The 21,719-nt window shown below is 39.1% G+C and overlaps 1 protein-coding gene across 8 annotated transcripts in view; it reads right to left on the minus strand.

Moving 5' to 3' along the window:
- Nucleotides 1–4,550: 4,550 nt before the first annotated feature.
- The window catches only part of LOC125461361 (heterogeneous nuclear ribonucleoproteins A2/B1-like), a 29,521-nt gene continuing 12,352 nt past the window's right edge, over nucleotides 4,551–21,719 (minus strand). For 3 of the 8 annotated variants that reach the window (XM_048550073.2, XM_048550054.2, XM_048550108.2), the window contains exons 8-11: nucleotides 20,687–20,800; nucleotides 18,041–18,160; nucleotides 14,594–14,656; nucleotides 4,551–14,164 (exon numbers count right to left, since the gene is read on the minus strand). In XM_048550073.2, the coding sequence (XP_048406030.1) occupies nucleotides 14,616–14,656; nucleotides 18,041–18,160; nucleotides 20,687–20,800 (275 nt within the window). In that variant the 3' untranslated portion in view covers nucleotides 4,551–14,164; nucleotides 14,594–14,615. Of the gene's footprint in view, nucleotides 14,657–18,040; nucleotides 18,161–20,686; nucleotides 20,801–21,719 lie in introns of all 8 variants that reach the window. The other 5 variants (XR_007249489.2, XM_048550068.2, XM_048550099.2 and 2 more) reach the window with 5 other exon arrangements.

The following is a 21,719-nucleotide window of genomic DNA, read 5'->3' on the forward strand; positions in this document are numbered from 1 at the left end:
CAGGTTAAAAATGATCAGCTTAATTTTCTGTAGTCATCTGTAGATTTAATTTCACAGCATTTTTTTCAAAAAAATGGTCTATAGTAGGGTATGTTTTAATGGAAGTACTTCTCTCCAACACATCAAAAATAACATCCAATCTCATCTGGTTCCTTGTAAAACTAGTTCAGTATCGACACCATCAGAAGGGTGCAGTGGACTCAGATCATTTTCACAACTTTTACTATTAACCTTACATATACTTCAACAATATCTGGATCTTTAAGGATTTGTAACTTTAAACAAATGTACACATTGATTACATAAATTGAGAATTATTCTGATTCTCATTGGTTAACCTCGTTACCAGTTGCCTAACATATGGAGTTGAAAAATAAAGCTTTTAGAGGATACTAACTGCCATTATCTATCTTTCCATAAATTGCTTTACAAATGACAACAATAAAATTCGACACGGAACAACGTTATAACATTTTCTCAAGATTCCACAATTTCTTGAAACGTAACTGGAAAAAGCTATTACAACACTTTTTAGTCAAACCAACAGCAAGTGGCAGAGATAATTGGAACCGCAGATGCTGGCGAATCAGAGGTAACAGGGTGTAGAGCCAGATGAACACAGCAGGCCAAGCAGCATCTTAGAAGCAGGAAAGCTGACGTTTCGGGCCTTTCATTGTAAGTGGGGGAGGGGAAGAGACTTCTGAAATAAACAGGAAGAGAGGGGGAGGCGGATCGAAGATGGATAGAGGAGAAGATAGGTGGAGAGGAAACAGACAAGTTGAAGAGGCGGGGATGGAACCAGTAAAGGTCAGTGTAGGTGGGGAGGAGGTAGGTCAGTCCAGGGAGGATGACAGGTCAAGTGGGCGGAATGAGGTTAGGAGATAGGAAACGGGGGTGCGGCTTGAGGTGGGAATCGGCGAGAGGAAGAACAGGTTAGGGAAGCAGGGACAAGCTGGGCTGGTTTTGCGATGCGGCCAAGGGAGGGGAGACTTTGAAGCTTGTCAAATACACATTGATAACATTGGGCTGCAGGTTTCCCAAGCAGAATGAGGTGCTGTTCCTGCAAGCTTCAGGAGGCATCGTTATGGCACTGCAGGATGGGCGGCGGAGTTGAAGTGTTTGCAACTGGGAGGTGTAGTTGTTTGTTATGAACCACGCGTAGGTGGTGTTCTGTAAAGTGGTCCCCAAACCTCCACTTGGTTTCCCCGATGAAGAGGAGGCCACAACGGGTACAACGGATGCAGTATACCACATTAGCAGATGTGCAGGTTGATGTGGATAGTCGTCTTGGGGCCTGGGATGGGGATGACGGAAGTGGTGTGGGGGTAGGTGTAGCACTTCCTGTGGTTGCAGGGCAAAGTGCTGGGTGTGGCAGGGTGGGAGAGGAGTGTGAAGCGTACAATGGAGTCACAGAGAGAGTGGTTCCTCCAGAAAGCAGTTTAGGGTGGGGAGGGGAAAACGTCTTTGGTGGTGGGATCAGATTGCGGATGGCAGAAGTGTTGGTAGATGATGCTTTGGATCCGGAGGTTGGTGGGGTGGTACATGAGGATGAGGCCGAATCTTTTTTGGTTGTTAATGCGGAGATGGGGTGTGAGGGATGAATTGCGGGAGACACGGTCAAAGGCATGCTCAACCGTTGTGGGGGCGGGGTGGGGGGAGAGGAGGAGTTGCGTTCCTTGAAAAACAAGGACATCTGAGATGTACGGGAGTGGAATGCCTCACCCTGGGAGCAGATGCAGTGGAGGCCAATGAATTGGGAATAGGGGATGGCATTTTTGCAGGAAGGTGAGTGGGAGATTGTGTATTCTAGGCAGCTATGGCAGTCAGGGGGCTTGAAATGGCTATCCGGTTCTAGGTGGTTGCCCAAAATAGAGACAGAGAGGTCCAGGAAGGTGTTAGATAGCCCAGGTGAACTTAAGGTTGGAGTGGAAGGTGTTGGTCAAGTGGATGAACTGTTCGAGCACCTCATGGGAGCACAAAGCAGTACCGATACAGTCAATGTAATGGAGGAAGAGGTGGGGTTTAGGGCCAGTGTAGGTGCAAAAGAGGGATTGTTCCACATAACCTACAAAGAGGCAGGTACAGCTTGGGCCCATGCCGGTACCCATGGCCACCCACTTTGTCTGTAAGAGTGGTAGGAATCGAAAGAGAAGTAGTTGAGGGTGAGGACCAGTTCGCCTAAGCAGACGTCAGTAGAGGGGAGCTAGTCAGGAAGCGGAGGGCCTTTTCAAAATCTCCCCTCCCCTACTCAAAACCAGCCCAGCTCATCCCTGCCTCCCTAATCTGTTCTTCCTCTCACCTATCCGCTCCTCGCACCTCAAGCCACACCCCCATTTAATACCTACTAACCTCATCCCACAAACATTCCCCACCCCCCCACCCCCACTTGATCAGTCCATCCTCCCTGGACAGACTTATCTCTTCCTTACCTCCCCACCTACACTCACCTTTACTGGCTCCATCCCCACCTCCCTGACTAGTCTGTCTCCTCTCCACCTATCTTCTCCACTATCCATCTTCGATCTGCCTCCCCCTATTTATTTCCGAACCCTCTTCCCCTCCCACGTTTCCAATGAAGGGTCTAAGCCGAAAAGGTCAGCTTTCCTGCTCCCAAGATGGTGCTTGGTCTGCTGTGTTCATTCAGCGCTACACCTTGTTATCTACAGCAAGTAGCACTTGCCTTAATCTTGTATTGTTCAACTTTGGTTAAAATAATAGCTCAATTCACTCATCTCTCTGCAGTTACTGAAGTGCATGCACTTACTGCACAGATCAAAAATCATGATGACTGCAATTTTTTCGCAGATTCATCAACATTTATCATCTTCCTGTGGGCTCATTTCAAAGCCCTACTTCTTTCAATAGTTTACTTCATGATAATACCTCAACTTATACATGTAGGATCTAATATGTGCCTGAGATCCCTTAGCTCATGTCACAAACATTAGCATTCTATGTCACCACAGAATGTCTCATTTGTTTCATGATTAAGAAAATGCATGATTCCCCTAACCATTTTATTGCCCCCCCCCCCCCCCCCGCCCCCACCAACCCTGCCTCCCCCAGAAGCAACAGATCTGACCCAACATTCCCTTCTCTAAAATCTGGACATGAAGTAGAGCCAGTTGTCAATTCATTTAAGATACCTTGGCATAACTTACTAACTTAAATGCCAGTATCATGCAGGGATCCCCAAATCAAATGTCAGTCATTTATGGTACAGGATGTTTTCATGAAATACCATGTCTTCTGAAACCTGTCAGGCTCTGACTAGGCCCTGTTGGCATTCAACAAATCAGAGGAGTTTCCAGATCAGAGGTTAGATGTGTGACATAATATGTTGGGACAAGAAAATTCAGATATGTTAACTTACAATAGAATTTTCCAGTTCTGACATGTAATGTTCCTAGGATGCTGTATAAAAATGTGACAGATTTCAGACAATTCTGGCAGCTGCCTGGAGTTGCTCAGGAAATATTCAGAAAAAAAACTCCTTCCTAATGATACAACTGATCTTGCCCCAGTAGCACACCTGCACTTGACTACACTAATTGATGGCCTGACTGAATTCCACTATCTGACTAGTTTTGATCTAACTGCCTTTTTGACCCTACACACTATTCATCCATCTGCTTCATTCACTAACTATTCATACTGGATATTTAAAATTATGTGGCAACCAGAGCCGTTAAAATAGGTCTGTAACATTAATCCTTTTTATAGTTCTCTGCCTTGATTTCTACAAGGCAGTTCTTTGGATGCTGCATTGGAGAGACTCATTTATAAGCCAAGCAAATATAATTTTCTTTCTAATCAAAGTCTGACACAGCACACCTTCACTTTACAACATACTTTTGATATTATACCTCAGGAACTGACACCACGCCAATACCTTACTCTTTCCTTGGAAGGATTTAATCCACTTCCACAAAATCATTATCACAGAACACCTATAATGTGAAAGCTGGCCATTTGACGCATCAAGACCACACCAACTCTCCATTCATCTGACGGTCATAGATTTTAAGTGTAAATACACCCACAATTTTTTTTGCCACATTCTATAGCAAATCATAAGGATTTTAGTACGAGCTCATCCTAAAACTCACGCTGCCCAGAAAGGTTCAGCTTCTACCATCACGGGTACACATTATCCCCCAATGACTATTCAAAAATTAGCTATCTTCACTTTTCAGTGCTCCCAGGACCTCATCGTATACTAGCTCTCAATGAATCCATCCTTTCATCCCTCAAGATCCCTATACTTTTCCAACACTAAACTTTTGAGTATTCCTTATTTTCATAGATCCACTGCTGGCAAGTTGCAGCTGCTTAGGACCTAAATCAAAACATCCTCCTTAAACCTCACAAAGTAGCACAGTTGGCAGAATTGACATGGGAAGAGAGGGATTCACGTTCAAAAGGCAATGCTATCAGTTTTGGACAGAAGTGCTTTAAAATGGCACTGGATTCCCATCCAAAGAGCAAATGAAGGGGTGGTGTTTAAAACACTGAGGAGGATCTCCAAGAAGTGTAAGCAGACTGACAACTGATAGCAAAAGTGTAGATATTTATTGAACAAGTCTACAGATTGAATTTCCTCTTATGAAAACAAAATCATTTGTACAGCAATGCAGTGTCTTCACAAGAATAAGGGAAGGGCAGGCAATCATGTATTTGGTGGAACCAGGGGACAGCAGGATGATTGCAACATGGCAGCAAAAACAAAAACGATCAGGGCTGGAGAATGTAGCTATTTTAAGTGGAGTGCTAACAGTATAAAACCAAAAGGAACATTAACTATCAGAACAGCAAAACAGAATGTGTATGACTTGACAGTGAATTGAATTACATTCTGCAAAAAGAAAACATTAATACTATTCCATAGGTGACTGATGACGCAAGAAAATGACTGGGGAGGAGGAAATAGACATAAAGTACCCAGACAGAAGAATGCCTGAGGACACACAGAGGCTAGGAGAGATATCAAAAAACTGAGGGACTTGTCAAACATAAAATGCATAGTAAACATTATGGAACATGTCACCACAGGGAGCAGACGGAACTAACCAAGCATTTGGGAGAAAATAGATGATAGATGATTCAAGTGGCTTGTAAACACTGACATGGTGTGTTTTGGGCCAAGTGATGTTTCTATGCTGTATGTCAAATTAACATTAACCAACATTGGGTGAGGCACCCAAGGATGTTTTCACTACATTAATGATACCAGATAAATAAAAATGTTTTTTTGGGCCCTCAAATTCAAGGCTATGACTTCGTCTTGTACCACTTCTACACTTGAAAATACGTCTCACTTTGATACAGTAGCAGTAGGCTGGTGAATGCAAACTAAAACCATGTTCTAGCATGGCCCGCTATTGACACCTGTAATTTCAATACCAATTTAATGATATTAAAGCTATAGTCCATAAATTGTTCATTGTAAGCAACAGTTGAAACACCATTAGGAGTTGAAAGATAACAGTCACACGATTTGGATTCAGTCTAGTACAATACCATCCATCCTTAACTACGAGGAGTTGAGATACATTCCAGTTGCTGCAGTCATGGTGTAGTCCCTGATGTTGTGCTGTAAGTTAGGAAGTGTTCCAGGATTTTGACATGTGATAGTACAGGAACAGTGAAATATCTCTAAAATCAGGATGGTCGACGACATGGTGGAAAAACCTGCAGTTATGGCCATCCTAGGCATCTGCTGCCTTTGTCTTTCTTTCCCTATGCAGAGGTTGCAAATTTGGAAAGTGCATCTAAGAAACCTTGGTGAGTTGGCGCAGTGCATCTTATGAATAATACACTTCTGCAATGTGCATTGGTGATAAAAGAAATGTAAATTGAAGGTAGTGAATGATGGTAAAAGCAGGCTTTTGTCTGGATGGTGTTTCTTGCATGTTTTTAGAGCTGCATCCACCCAAACAAGTGGCAAATACATCACATACCTGGCCGTACTTTGTAAATGGCATGCACACTATTGGGAATCAGGTGAGGTTCAGCAAGCTGTTTTAACCAGCCCCTCAATAAACCAAAGATTATGTACCCGAAATACTGGAACTTTGAGATCTCTGAAGTCAGTTGAGGGTGGGAGTAAGACAGCTCTCTATTGCTAGGTTTTATTTAAAGCAAAATTACATTATATAATGCGATTTATGCTGGAAATAAAATGTAACAGTAATATGTATACCTCCGCAGGGTATTTCTATTACTTAGTGTCTGTTCTTACATTACGCAGACCTTTTGGTCATCTGGAGTATTTGCTCAACAAGCACACTTGTCTCACAGGTGTCATCTAGCAGAACTTTTCTGTACTCAACTGCAGAATTCTGAATCTGCTCTAGTAGCCACGGTAGCTATACACAGCTGGTTCAGTTGATGTTCTGCTCAATAGCAATTCCCATGCGTTGATAACGTAACCATGATAATCCACTGAACAGAGGATGACGGGTAGATTCCTTCTTGTTGGAGGCTATCATCGCCTAGTAGTTGCGTGGCTCAAATGTTAGTCGACAACTATCAATCTGTACTATTTAAAAAAAACACCCATAACTGAGCAGTGAACAGGTCACTGCTGAGTAAGTTGCCTGCTAGCACTGCCAACAACAGCTGGTAGTAAGAGGCCAACATAGGTTTGTCCCACTTTCTGTGGACAGGAAATACCTAGGCAATTTGCCACATTTCCAGGCAGATGCCAGTATTGATAATGCACTACAACAGCTTCTTTAGAGATGCAGGTAGTCCTGCAGCGCAAATCTTCTGTACTATCGCTAGATGTGGTCAGGTGAAATGAGTACTGCAAAGGCTATTTCTTTACGTCATGTGAATTAACTGAACTTCTAGATTTCTTTTAAAAGATGTGATAAGGGTAAAAAATAATTTCTGGCCCAAGTTCACTCTAACCTTTCAACTCTCAAACAGCATATTAGAAAGGAACTCCAGGCATTACGCAAGATGTAGCTCCCTGTTCCAGCTTGTGGTTTTCTTTCCCTCCTTCAGCCATCACATAATAGTGGATTCTGGTAATAGGAAACAAACTGGCTCTGGCTCTCACACCATGACCTAAAATAGTCACCAATTCAGTGTCCTTCTGTATGATCCTTAATAATTAATATTGCCTCATTTTTTGCCCATCATTCCCTCTGGCAGCTGATGATAGGTTGTGAAAAATGTGCCAGGCAAGTGATAAGAAAGGATAAGCAAATTAAATCTCATTTATGTCTACGATTTCAGCATTTAAAAAGTGGGGTGTAGTCACAGCTGTGCAGCATGAAATCAGACCCATTGGTGCAACTTGTACATGCTGACCAAACGTCCTAAAATAACAGTCCCATTTGGGCTATATCCCTCTAAACCGTTCCTATTCGTGTACCGATCTAGAGGGAGGAAGTGAGGGAGAAATGAACAAGAGGCCATTTTCAGACCAAAAGAACTGAGCGAATGTGGACTCCAATAGATCAGAAAATAGAGTTATGAAGGCATTTAAATAGAGGCTTAAACAAGGTATTGAGAAATCAGAAGGGATGGCAGTGTACATAGAATGAACAGAATTCATTGCAGGATAAACTGGCAAAGTTTGGGATAAACAATTTCACTTAGATTGGAAAACCAATTATGAAGGCTGGAATAATCACAGAAGTGACAAAGTTACAGCTGAGAGCTTCAATACCACAAAAGTCAGAGCCAGGTATCACTCTCGAAATAAGCATTTACCTTGGGGTGGAAATTCAGTGCCATAGAACATTGTGGTTCCAACTGATCTGGCAGTCAAAAACAATGGCCAAGGTGGTGCATAACATGACAGCAAATATGTAGCTGTTGCAGGTAGCTGAGAAAGTAGTTGACATTTTGGTATTAAATGTGGCACACCTAATATTTGAAGTTGAAGTTGGAGTACTATCAGACAACGGATCCATGAGGAAGAAGGGATAGTGTGAGATCTTATCAGTGCACATGAAAAAACTGGATTCAAGACTTGCCATTCAATTCTTGGTAGAATAAAAACCATTTTAAGGTATAACGGAGAGTGAAACCAAATGGCAATCATACCGCTCGACTGGAGTAAACTAAACCTACGGAAGGACAATACAGATAAATAGATTAGAGGGGTAATAACAGGACTAATGCACCATTGCCATCAAGTTGGCATTTCTGACTTTGTTGTGCAGGGAAATTCTGAATCACAGATTCAAATATGGAACTGCAATGAAGATAACAGATTTCAGGATAAGTACCGGCATGCACCCACCTGGGATCTCTAGAAACTAATCCTAAAATTAAGAGATCAAGAAAGTCCTTCAAGAAACAAAAAGGCATACATCCCAGTAGGTTCAGATCTTTAATCTCCATCCGTTGACTAGGGACGCAAATGCAGCATTTTTTAAAAAAAATCCCTTGTCACCTGTCCACGACTGGATCCATTCACTATTTAGCAAACTACCACACACTTGGTCTCCCTCACTGCACCAGTCGATCTACAGTCGAGGCATCCTTGCTCAATCTCCTGCTCTGCTGGCAGTTAAGGGGTAAACAGTTTATTCTTTTATAGGGCCTTCAAATTCTGAACACTTTATATAAATCTCAAAATCTAAAAGAATTGCAATTGCCAGCTAAATCATAGAAAGTCTGATGTTTTTACTAGATGCCAATGCAGCAAATTTATTTTCTAAGCAAACCCAGTCTTCCCTTTATCTAGTTGTATAAATTAGGTAGCTACTCAAAAATAGCAAAATATCACAATATTCATAACATATCTAAAATGTTATATTTGTCTTAGCTGAACTCAAGGCTGCACAATAATATTTCAGATGCTATTTGGGTGACTGATCATATTTAAGTCCATCAAAAGGAATGACAAAATCTTGATGTCTTAACATATCTTTGGCCTGTGAAAACACAACCTTGAACTTTCTAACATTTAGTAAGCACATTTCTATCCATTAGCCAAGAACAATGTATGCTTCTGATTCCAACATTAATATAATATTTTACATTTCGTACATTTTGACAAAACCATGATCTTAAGAGATTTGGGTTCCGTTACTTCTGTGCCTTGATCTTGTGACTGTGACTTTAGCCACAACTTTGATTTCATAGATAAAACGCATACTTTCAACGTACACCATGTATCCCAAGCTTACAGAACACATGTACTGTTGTGCCAAAGTTCACAAAAGATCTTTTATGCCCCCCTGCCAAGCTGGAAATAGAAAGATCCTCTGCAATCCAAATATGAAGCACAGATCTATTTACTCTTCTGACTGAAAGCAATTTTACGCTGTTCAGTGCACTTTGTGGACTTTGGCACTCCCTACAGAATCTGTGTGCAGTACTATTAATCTACTAAAATGAGTGACACTTATAACTAGGTAAAAAGCAAAACTAACAAGTCGGAATTTAGTTTCAACAAGACAGTTTATCCATTTGGCAATGGTCATTCTGATGAAATGCCCCGTAGTTTATCTTGTATTGCTCTCCCTTAAAGATAATGCTTTTAAAATTTACTATGCCTGTGCCAATGAATGCAAACAGCAGATTCTTTTAAGATTTTCAAACGTATAATAACGAACAAGGAAAACTTGACGTATTTTACTGAACCATAGAACTCTTCAGCTCTTGAAAGAACAAAGGAAGCCAAATGTTTGTAATGTCAAGGGAAAACTGGACATTCAGCTTATACATGAAAATACGCCAAGGAAAATGAGCCAAGAGAAACTAGTCACAAAATAATCTGCAACAGGTGGTTTATTACACCAATATGAAAGCAGAGTTGAGTTCTTTTTAAAACCACCACTGTCCATTGAGTCCTTTAGCAATAATATTGCATTTCCATCATTTAATTTTCCTTGAAAATAGTCCTCAATTCCACAGCGAACTTCAAACCTTCTTTTGCTGCATTTAGACATTTGAGGAAGACTGCAGCAGAAAAATTTAAACTCACTTTGTAATAAATTTATTTTACTTAACTGAGGTTCTCTCTGGGTTCATATTGACGCAACTCACTGCAAATATATAAATAGGATATGTGTAAATTGCACACCAAAGCAGACTAATGGCATTCAACTGGCTCTTAAATGATTTGAGGCTGTTGTTACAACTACTGTATCCAGGAGTTGAGCCCATTTGAAATATTTGCTTTGAAGACTTCCTGATCTTAGTTCTAAATTTACCTTTTCGACCCTCAACACAATTACTATACTCTTGAAACTAAATAAGCTATTTTCAAACTGCTTTCTTCGTGAGGTTATAATGAATTCTGATCATTTTCATCCAAATAGACTCCAAAAATAGCAGTTAATAAACGAGGAGCTAAAACGATGAGCGAACTGAAACATCTTTTAGATTTTAGCATGCAGTAAACTGGAGCTCTGGTCAAAGCTACCTTTTAAACCTGTCATGAATGAAAAACTATCAATTTACTGAACTCAGCATCCTTGTCAAAAACATCCACAATCCATTGAATTCCGTATCAGCTCCTGGAAAGGGAGAAAAATATTATCACAATCCAAATGTTAAGTTTCACATTTCACAGAACTGAACAGAGATTAAGCAATTTCAGAACACCAACACATTAAAACATGGATTTTCTCACAAGCAACCATTCCTCATGTGCAAAACTTGGATAACAAACGCTAGGAGAAACTTCTTCTACCAGAAGGGTTGTGAATCTTAGGAACTCTCCAACCAGAAGAATGTGGATGTTCAGGTATTATGGTGAAGATTGAGACTGCTTGGCTTTTGGATACTAAGAATACTGAAATACAGGGAAATCAGGTTGGCAAATGGAGCTGATGCTGACAATTAGGGATTAACAAGCTATCCGAATCAGACCTGAATCTCTTACTCCAATAGCCAATACTGGAACACGTCCAACAGGGACTATTGGTTAACAAGATCACCAAGAACCTAGCCCATTCTTCATGAAGCTAGCTAGGATCATGAATACCTCATCTAAGATAGAAGATAACGCAGTAAAGAATGCTCTTACATCTTTGTCTAAATCTATTCACACCCATGATCCAGACAAGTATGCTTTACAGCTCAATCCGTTATCCAAGTGCTCTCCTGAAGTCATCAGTTAATTCTCACGGTGAAACTATCAAACTTGAATGCGTAAAGATCATACTTGCACTAAGGCTTTGTAACCCAACATAACCTATAAAACATACAAACCTATAAATTAGGAGTAGGTCATTCAGCCTGCTTCACCATTTAATAAGATCATGGCAGGTCTGATTACTCCACATTCCCACTTACTTTCCATCCCCAGTTTTAAAACAAAAATTTGTTCACATCACATGAGCATTGCTGGCTAAACATTTATTGCCCATTAAATTAACTCAGCCACACTTACGCGCCCTGAGTCACATGTAGGCCAGGATAACATGGATTTCCTTCCTTGAAGGACATTAGTCCACCAGATGGGTTTTTAACAACCAACGACGGCTTCATTCACCAATGGCTTTTTCAGATTTGCATTAAATTTAAACTTCATCATGTGCTTTTCAAACCCATTTCTGCAAAACTTTAACCACAGTTCTAGATTACTAGCTCAGTGACGTTACTACAACATCACCGCCTTCCAGTGATATCAAACCACTTATCTAAGGGCCTATGAAACAAGAAATGAGGTTTAACAAGTTTCAAAGATACTTATAAAACCTCATGAAATCACTATCCTATAGACTTCTACTTTTAAGATTGTAAAATACCCTTGTTACAAAATCACAATTTAGAAGACAAGCCATTTGCCTCAAAAGCCCACTTAGTAGCTTAGACCATCTCTGCACATTACTGGATTTCCTACAATTACAACTTTTAAATATCTAGCAAGTGACCACTAAAACTAGAAGTTCTAATTGAATCAATTTATTAAATCAGATTACTTACAAATCCTCACATATTTTGTATCTCAAGCCTCATTTCTAGGTACCCATCTGCTAGACATATATAGAGAACATAGAAGCCTGGCAATTCGAAGCATGAAAGTAGATAAAAAGGACACCCACTTCTGTAAAAGAACATATTCGTGAGAAGGAGCAGCGGTTTGGAAACTAAATACTTGACCTTTGCTGGAGAAAATTCTTCCAAGAGCCAAGATTACTCAAAATGCAAAATGACAAGTAGCACTGAAACCGGAAATACTTTACCACTTTTGCCAGCAATAAAGTAAACTAGGGGACTACAGACTGACTTGTATGGTTTCCTTGAGTGAATTAGGGTATTGCACAATTTATTTTCTGATGTGCTTAAGTTTTATTAAATCTTAGAGCTAACCTCAATCAGACATACATTGTTAAATGCAGAATCTACACACAATACAACTAGTGCTAGCCAGATTCTGGATGGGAATCTACTGCTGAAAGACAGCTGGACATAGACGTTCGATTATTTAGTCAATGATGCAAAATAGTGGCTGCTTGACACTTGGGCTAATTGAGCAAAAAAACATGAATTTGTCCATGAAAATCTGAATTTGGAAAATAAACGAACTAAAATTTGCTTAAGTAGGAGCCATATATATCAAGAGTTAAGTTTTAAACAAAAGCAATATTTAATGACAAAGTCTTTTTCATATACTTGCCTTGTTAGTAATTTTCCAATTTAGTTTCATTAAACTGACGAGTATTAATTAGATGTTTCCAATGCTGACATGCCAAACCCCTTTAGTGCAGTCTAATATTTTCATGAATTCATTGGTCACTCTGAACGCTACATTCAAATCACCACATATTGCTCAGCGTTCTGTACACTTACCTATTTCTGTAGAGAATAAAACTGATCAGGTAGCTTATAGCTTAGATCACTGCCTTCTCCACTGTGATTTCAGTTTCAGTGCAGCTCAGACCAGGTGATAGAGGTCAGATGCTGGCTGAGGATGGTTCTGATCACATGTGGAATGAAGTCTGGCAGCTCTGAGTTTAAGATCCAATGGACAATCAACACCCAATCAACTTCAGATACTACAACCTTAAATAGCACAGAAAAGGTAAATAGTTAGGCACAAAGGAACTATAAATTTTTAGTTTTGCGTCAGTTTTAACCTTGCACAAAAGGAATTAGGTGTATATAAATTCCTACAAACCAAAGATGATACTATAGAACATACTGAAAATATAAAAAGAAACAATCCACTACATTGCTTTGAGCTTTTATTGTATTGACCACCTCTTCATTTCTGTGAAATAAAAGACAATTAAATAATATCTTACCTACATGATGAGGTTTAACTGATGCTTAGCTCTATTCTGCTCTACAAGACATCTGTTTTCGTTGGCCTCCTCTTTAAATTTACTGCAGTTAAAGCTTTTGTTGCATGAATACCACTCACTTTAAGAGTGCTGGCTGATATTAGGCTTCTTTGTCCAGACTTCTTGTGCTAGACCTGTTTTCTTGAAAGTGTAAACCACTTGCTGTTTAACGTCGGATCACGCCTTTCCTGGCCGATGAAGTAGCTGCTGTATCTACAGGATCTAAAGATCTTTGATTCTTGCAGAAACCACTCTCAGTTCTAGCAGTTTTTAGAATTGCGGACTTGACGATTCATCTCTGTACCTTTTGTCTGATTAGCAGTCCTTGCATTTCCCTAGCTGTGTCAAAGACTGAACATTTTACCCACCCACAACAAATCTACCTAAGAAAACAATTGCACACCCCCTTTTCTTTTTTTTTGGGATTTTATTAAAGTTACTGTGGACATACAACATTTTCCAAACTCTACACACTGCAGATATTTAACACAGAAAGGCTGAATATTATAACTCCATGATCCTGGTTCATAGCTCTCAAAATTCTCAGTGCATCTAGGAATATTTAAAATGTCAAAAAATCCCCTCAAACTCATAACAATTCCACATTGCAACTTATGAATAACACTATAAAGATACTACAGCAAAGAAATTTTTTTTAAAAAACTAGAAATCTGTCTCCAAGGCATCTTTACAGTCCTTTCTCCACATCAAGAGTCCGCTCAATTAAACAATCCCAAGAATTGACAAAATGGTTTTCTCTGCCTGTGCTCTGGAGTCTTCCGTCATCTCACTGACTTATGTTCCGCTGAGATAATTTTTTCCTTAAAATTTTGCTGAGAGAATAACCTGCAGCTGTCCTGTAAACTCTGGGCTCTCATCCTCCCCTATTTATATAGTGATGCCTGTTACAATAAAATAGAGGTAAACAGTAAGCAGTTAATAATAAAAATCCAATTTTACTATCCATTTAACATTGAAATGGTACAAAACCCTTAAGAACTAGTAAAAAGTTGAATAAACCTCAACTTCCAGAAATAGACAATAGGTGCTGGAGTAGGCCATTCGTTACTAATTAAAGTTAATTAAAATTACGTAAAGTTACTAATTAAACTGTGACTACATTATTCTTCCCCAGACAACTTGCTACAATTATGAATGATTGTATGTTACCCCCACAACGCACAAAGGAGATACAACTTCAAATTCTTACTTGAAACTTAAGAGTTTCAGGATTCAGGTATGCAACACAGATTAACCAAAAAAATTTACGTCTCCGCTAGTGGTACCATAGAGTTAAAGTCAGTAATAGTAGGAACTGGCCGCATACGTACCCTTGGAATGGGTTTTGTTGGATTAATATCTGTTACGTCCACCAAATCCACCACCATAGTTCCCTGGGATCAAGGTTATATAAAATTGTATCAATACATTTCCATTTCAGGCAATATGCAAAATTTAAGTTATTCAAAATTCCTTACTTTTTTTTCCGTGGGTGCTATCAAAATTCAAAATAATTCAATGTTAAAAATCTCACTGGGATTTTGTTGACAGTAAACTTGTGAAAGTGATTTGCCCCATGTCAAAAACACTAGCCTAGAACTCTTGATACATTCATTGTCATTTGCCCACTGGTACGCAAGAGTATTAGGAATTATTGACAAGGTTTAAACGTTGAATTTAAAAGGCAATGCCATCAATACGCTCTTAAAAGAGAACAAAGGTGGTCATAGCAGAAAAAAAACAACTTTTGGTTTAAGCTGGTAAGTAAATGAATGACTTGAAATTTCACAAATTTCATAAATTCAAAGAATTTATAGCAGAACAGGATTAACTCAAGCTTCACTAAACAAATCAGTCAAATATTGAATATCACCACGGCTATGGACGAGAACTAACTACATACAGAGCTTTCAAGCAAGACTTTTTTATAAAATAAAAACTGCAAGCTAAGGCTGGCTGATAAAGTAACTTCTAGTATAAAATTCATTGCCTGTTGAAAAGACGACTTGAAAAAGGCCGATGTGCAAGACAATCTAATAACCTCCTCTCAAGAGAATAATTCTTGTGAATATATTCCAGACAGGGAACAGAAGTCAAAAAACATGAATACACAAAGCCTGAATTAAAATGCACTGCTTATGTATGTTACTGAACTAATTTGTTGTGAAGGTCACAGCTCAAGGACAACAATTAAGCACCCGTACACTCTAGGTAAAAATGTAACAACATTCTCTGTCTGAATGCTGTAAGCCAGCAACCAAATTGAAACAGGACAGAGAATTTCAGCTGAGCTGTGAAATAACTATTTCAAAATCATCTGCACCCCTACCAACACTGGTGATACCAGTACCCCCCCAACCTAATGGCTGCAACATCCCATCATCGACTCTTCATGGAACTCTAGCTGATCCACACGTTTCTTTTGAATTTTTACCTTTATTAGATTTGTCATTTATTTCTAATTTGTGTGTGGCATTTTTCTTTCTTCTTGTACTTAGTTACTAATAGACCCTTTAGTCAACTCAAGAAAACCTGGTTAAAGTGGCTCCTTCTAAAATATAAACTTCATTTGGTCTTGGAGAAAGAAGGTCACAGGGGAAGGAATCCTTTTTTAAAGTAACCTCATTGCAACCAACTGTGGGGGTGGATGAAAAAGGGGAGTCAGTTCAACTCTGCTCAATTGAGAGCTTGATAATTCACAGTATCCCATTTGACACCGCAGTAAATTCAGGGCCCTGGACCACGGACTAGTCATAATGAACAAAATCCCAAAACATTTCAGAAAATTCCAGACTGAATCTGTGAGAATGTGTAACCTGTTCACAAGAATACAATGAAAAATACAAGTTTGGTGTTCATAGTTAAAAACAGCAATTGGAATGTTAACTTGCAACTTTTCAGCCAATCTTAAAAGCATGTTTCGATGCACATGTACCTTTCCTTTTCAAAAAGGAAAAACCATTCCTCCCTTTGAGGAACGTAGTCTACGTCAAACAATACTGCATTTATGATTACATTGTGGCCATTACCAATTTAAATTCGGAGGACTAAAATCAAGACTTTTATGCACAGGCTTGATCCAAATTTTTAAAAATCCAGCTTGCCCCTACCTTGAGTATATGTTATAGAAGTGAATGTTTAATAAGCTAGAAAACTCCAAACTGCTTCTATCAGAATACAATCACAAAATAACATCAACTGCTCAATAAATGTGCCATTCCGAAATGTCAGAAGACATTCCTGGAATACAATTAGCATTACTGATTACTTTGCTTTTTGTAATGCACACAAAGCAGGAGCAGCTGTATGTAAGCCATTTTGATCATCCCGTGTGCTCTGCCCTTCAACAAGGTTGAGATGATCGGATCATGGCCTCAATCCCGTATTTCTGCCTACTCCAATAGCCACAGATGGCTGACTAACAAACAAAACAATGTATTTTAAAAATATTCAATGACCCCATTTCCCTCATTTTATGCAGTATTCCAAAAGAACTCAACCCTCAGTAAAGTTAATCTTAAATGGGAGACTGATTTTAAAACCAAATCCCCTCGCTCTCATCACTCAAAAAGGGGGTAAATCTGCAAATATCTTGTCAAGTCATCTCAGGATCTACAATCTCAACAAAATCCTTTCTAGTTTGGTAGGATTCTTTACAATACATGACTTCCAGATTTTAAAACGACAACACATTTCAGTCTACATACAGATCACTAACTTAGTTTATCCTATTTAACACCCCCTTCCACTGTATAAAATGTTGGTGGAATAGAGGATTCTTAAGAGTCATATTGTACTCAAATACATTGATTCTGTTTTCACTCCACATATGCCACAAAACCTGAGTTTAGCCAGCAGTTTCTGTTTATTTCAGATTTCCAGCAATCACAGTACAGGTAATTTTGCTGTTTATGGGTGCTTCATTAACGAGAATTAGCTGTCACACAATTGATGACTTTTGGATAATGCAAACTTTCTAGAGAGGTATATCGATTTCCCATAAAGCGATTTTCTAATGGTGTGAGGTCAGACAAGAACGCAACTATCGTATTATAGGAGAACTGCCTGTACTTGTTTTTAAATTCCTTTCCCACTATGTTAGACGAGCAAAGAAATGCACATGATCCTTAAGGTGTTGTCCTCTAAGGATAAGACTAGGGTTGGGCATGAAGAAAGAAATTCAATGGTATTTTCAGGCCTGGTTGCGGTTTAGTGACTCCAAATGGGCTGTGAACAGTGGTTGAGAGCAGGATTGTTTCAGCTATAATCTACCCACGAGGCCAATTTCCTCCTGCCACTTAAGTGTTTACACTCATCTGTCAAGAATCACTTCTCCTTCATGAAAACTACTAATAATTTATTATGTCACAAATTTGGAGGGGCAACAAATAATATCAAGAAACTGAAATTATGAAATGAACAGAGACAATCTCTTCCACATAAAGCTATTAACACTCCACAGAGGAAGCAAAAGGAAACATTACAAATCTAAATGAAGGCTGTTTCAACAGGTCCATGTTTGAATCTCAGCAAAATTCAAATATGCTTGTGGTCAGGATCAAACCACGTTGCTCTAACAGAATAGGAAGTTTTACCCTATCTGTCCAGAAAGGCTGAAGCCAAATACTTAAGGTCAAGTGTTCAAGATTTTAGCTTCCCAACAGTAATTCATTTGCTGCTTGACTGGGGTGAAAGTTAAAGTACTCAATCTTCTCAAGAGTATGAATTATTAAACCACCTCTACACTGATTTCTGTCATACATTAACTAAAAATATACCTCCATATGGTCCACCCATATTTCTTCCTCCATAGTTTCCACCTTTCATTGGTCCAAAATTAGAGTTCTGATGATGGTAGTTCCCAAAATCATTGTAGTTCCCACCTCCTCCAAAATTTCCTAGGACATAAAATACAGATCACCAGGTCAGTTATTTAAATCCTACATATTCTATGCCACCACAGGAAGCCTGTAATTAGTGAAGAAATTAATCTTTACTGTTGTCATCCAAATTTCACAACCACAACTCCAGTTTCATTTCTCCCCATATTAAAGGGAATGATATTTTGCTGTTCTAGTCAAAGGTCTGGGAGCCATTGACAGGTGTTCAAATTCCATTATAGCATTTAGGTAATTTAAAAGTTTAATTGAATGTGGAATTTTAACAAATGAGAGAAATGCACTGGCCATGAGACAACTAGATTATTTTTTCAAACAATCTAATTCGCTAAGGAGATATTAAAGATGTTATGCTACCCCTGCCCTATCTGGTGTAAAGAATCTCCAGATCCTTGAAAATATGATCAACTTGAACGGCCCTGTAACATGATATGGAAAGCAATCAGGTTATACTCAAACTCTGCAAAAACGAAGTCAAAGGATAAGAACAGACAAACCTCCCAGTGGCAACCTAAACATCATGCACAAAAAATATCCAGCTCATTTGATGTTGCGAAGTTATCAGGGAACACATGTTGCAATGACTAATCAAGTAAGAGCCTGACAATGGTTTACTTTGCAGCTATGTTCCTTCATCATCATCTTCTAGTGCATCCTGTTCCACCAACAGGTCAGATCCACCAAAGAGCTATAGTGGTTTACATATGTCAGGAAACTAAGGTTGAGTCCTCAATGCTGACTCCATGTTGATGTCTCATGGTTTCGGGTTAGACCATGGAAGAAACCTTTGATGTCATGTACCATTGCCCCTCAGCTAAAGAATCTGTATTTTTTCCACTTTGAGCATTAAAGGTAGCTAAAATGTAGTCAAGGTGGGGAACTTCACTCAGAGTGACTTGTTAAGATCACTGCTGTACAAAATATTCCAGTCCTAAAAGGCACAGAAGCCATTAATTACTCAATGTTGCAGTTCAGGTCCTGCCAGATCACTTGGCTGCAGGTATCATTGCAGCCTTGTTACAAATACATAGCTGAAGTCAGAGATGAAGTGAGAGTCACAGGCATTTGGTTCCATTTGCAACATTCAGAAAATGCAGCATGCATTGCCTGCATGCAGCAAGGCCACGACAGTGTTTAGGCTTAGGTTGATATGTGGTAATCAACATATGCACCACGTTAAGTGCCAGACAATGACTACTTTCAACAAGAGAATCGATTCTACCCAGAATTTTGCATTCAACAGTATCAGCAACCAGAAATTTAACCTGACAGGCCACACAACTACTGTAAATGACAACTTTACATCAAAGGCTTGGAATTTTACAGGTAACAATACTCTCCATTTACCTAGAGAAGTGTAGTTCTAACAACACACATTGCTCGCACACCAGAGAAGCAAAAACAGCCTACTTGACTAGCAACCATCAATGGTGCACCCTGCTTTATGCAAATTACAAGCAACCTGACAATATTTTTCAAATTCACCTATGGCAACCAGGGTAACAGATATACACGAGCGCCACCTGCAAGACCCTCAAGTCACACATCACCCAACTTGGAAAAAATATTGCTTTAAAAAAAATTCTGTTGTGACAAAAAGAAGTCACTATACTGTGGATGTACAACACCACATAACTGCGAGGTAGCAGCTCATTAACTCTCAAATGAATTACACATAGAATATAGTGCCTGCCTCACTCACATCCATGAACAATTAGTGTTTAAGATATACTGAAATACTTTCGTCTTTGTGAATGCAATGAATTATACAGTGGTTAGCAAATCCAGAACACAGGAACCAACGCGTGCTTTTTTTTGTCAAGCTTTCATAGGTACATATTCACAACATTCCCAAATAAACCATGATGCCCAGGATCAGTGGTTACAAATATATTTCTTGTCCTTTCATCTCATTCTCAACATGGGCAATGAGCTATATCTTAGAAGTGCCATCACATAACCAGGAAAACTTTGGAGCAGAACACTCCTGGATCACCTCCAGTTGCTGTGCAACAGTCTACTGTTATTTCCATCAAAAATTACAGTTTAACTAAGTGTCTGACTAGCATTAGCTCCAAGAAGTAAAGGCAGCCCTTGTGTTTGCTTAAGAGTTCAAAAATGGGCATTGGAAGACAGATTCTTCAACTTTTGTTTCAGGGACATCATTCCCCCCCCCGCTTCAATTAACTTCATGTCAGGTCCATTTCTATCCACCTAGAAGAATAAAAAGGTGACCCAAGGATAACTCATTCTCCAATCCTTCCAACAAGGTTCTCTTTCTACCCTATATACCCCTCCTGATATTGCAATTTTTCAGCTTTAAAGAAGCCAAATTAAATATTTGGCAATGCTATTTGAACATAAACTAGAAATACTGTCTTTCATCATTATTCTCTACAAAAGGTTGTGTATCTCAATGCACTTAAGGCTGCAGTCACTGTCATGTCAGCTACAATATCATACACTTCAGAGTGGTTTATAAAGGTGTCTCAAATTTCTTTGCAGCAGCAGCAGTAAGGTACTCACCACCATAATTTCCACCTCCGTCATAGCCACCACCATGGTTGCCAAATCCTCCACTAAATCCGGGACCGCCACCAAATCCAGGACCGCCACCAAATCCAGGGCCAAAGTTACCACCTTAAAACAGAAAACACACTGAATATCTCATCTAATTAGATCCAATTGTCAGGATAGCGAGGCAATAAGATACAAAACTCTTCAGATCTGAATGCATTCATTAAACAAATTTCCAAAAAGAAGATAAATGCAGCAGTTATGTTTGAAAGCAGAAAATAAACAAACAGCACTAACATGCAAAAATGCAGTTATTTCACACGTAATTGCTATATCATTTAGCAATTACAGTAAACGCCTTTGAAAGTTCTAAGTTGTAAGCTTAAAGCCTCAAAGAATATGATCCGATGTTCTATTAGAAAATGAAAGTGGTTTTTCTACACATCACAAATATGAAGGCAAACCAAGCACAGGGCTTCAAGTTTGACAATTTGCTGTTCAGATCACAATAGGAGCAAAAGCTATTCAGTAACGTAACTGGTCCTCTGTGCCAAAATGAACTGACACTCAGACTGAGCATTCACAGAACTCTGGGTGAGGGGTCCCAAGATTGACAACCCTTCGACTGGAAGGATTTCCCCTCATTTCTGTCTTGAACAGACAACACTTTATTCTAAGACTATACTCCTAGTGGGGCAAATATATTCTTAGCATTTACCCTATTAAGTCCTTTAAAAATTTCCTGTGTTTCAATGGTACCACCTTTCATTCTTCTAAACTCAGTTTATACCAATATTGTCTCAAGATAATCCCTCAATTGCAGGAATCAAAGTGGTCATCTTTTTGTGCCATTCCCTTTCAAGTTCTTCCCTTAGATAGAACAATCAAAACTACCAAATTTTGCTTCTACCTTGAATTGTCAGGTTGAATTTATGACCTCAAAAATCCTTTTGTAACTTCTTCTTACCTTTCCACATAACCTTAGATACATTACAAAGCTACGTTATTGCAAATCAGCCTAAATTAAGTCATCTGAAAAGCT

Source organism: Stegostoma tigrinum, chromosome 2 (genome assembly GCF_030684315.1).
Source record: "Stegostoma tigrinum isolate sSteTig4 chromosome 2, sSteTig4.hap1, whole genome shotgun sequence".
Classification (NCBI taxonomy): Eukaryota; Metazoa; Chordata; class Chondrichthyes; order Orectolobiformes; family Stegostomatidae; genus Stegostoma; species Stegostoma tigrinum.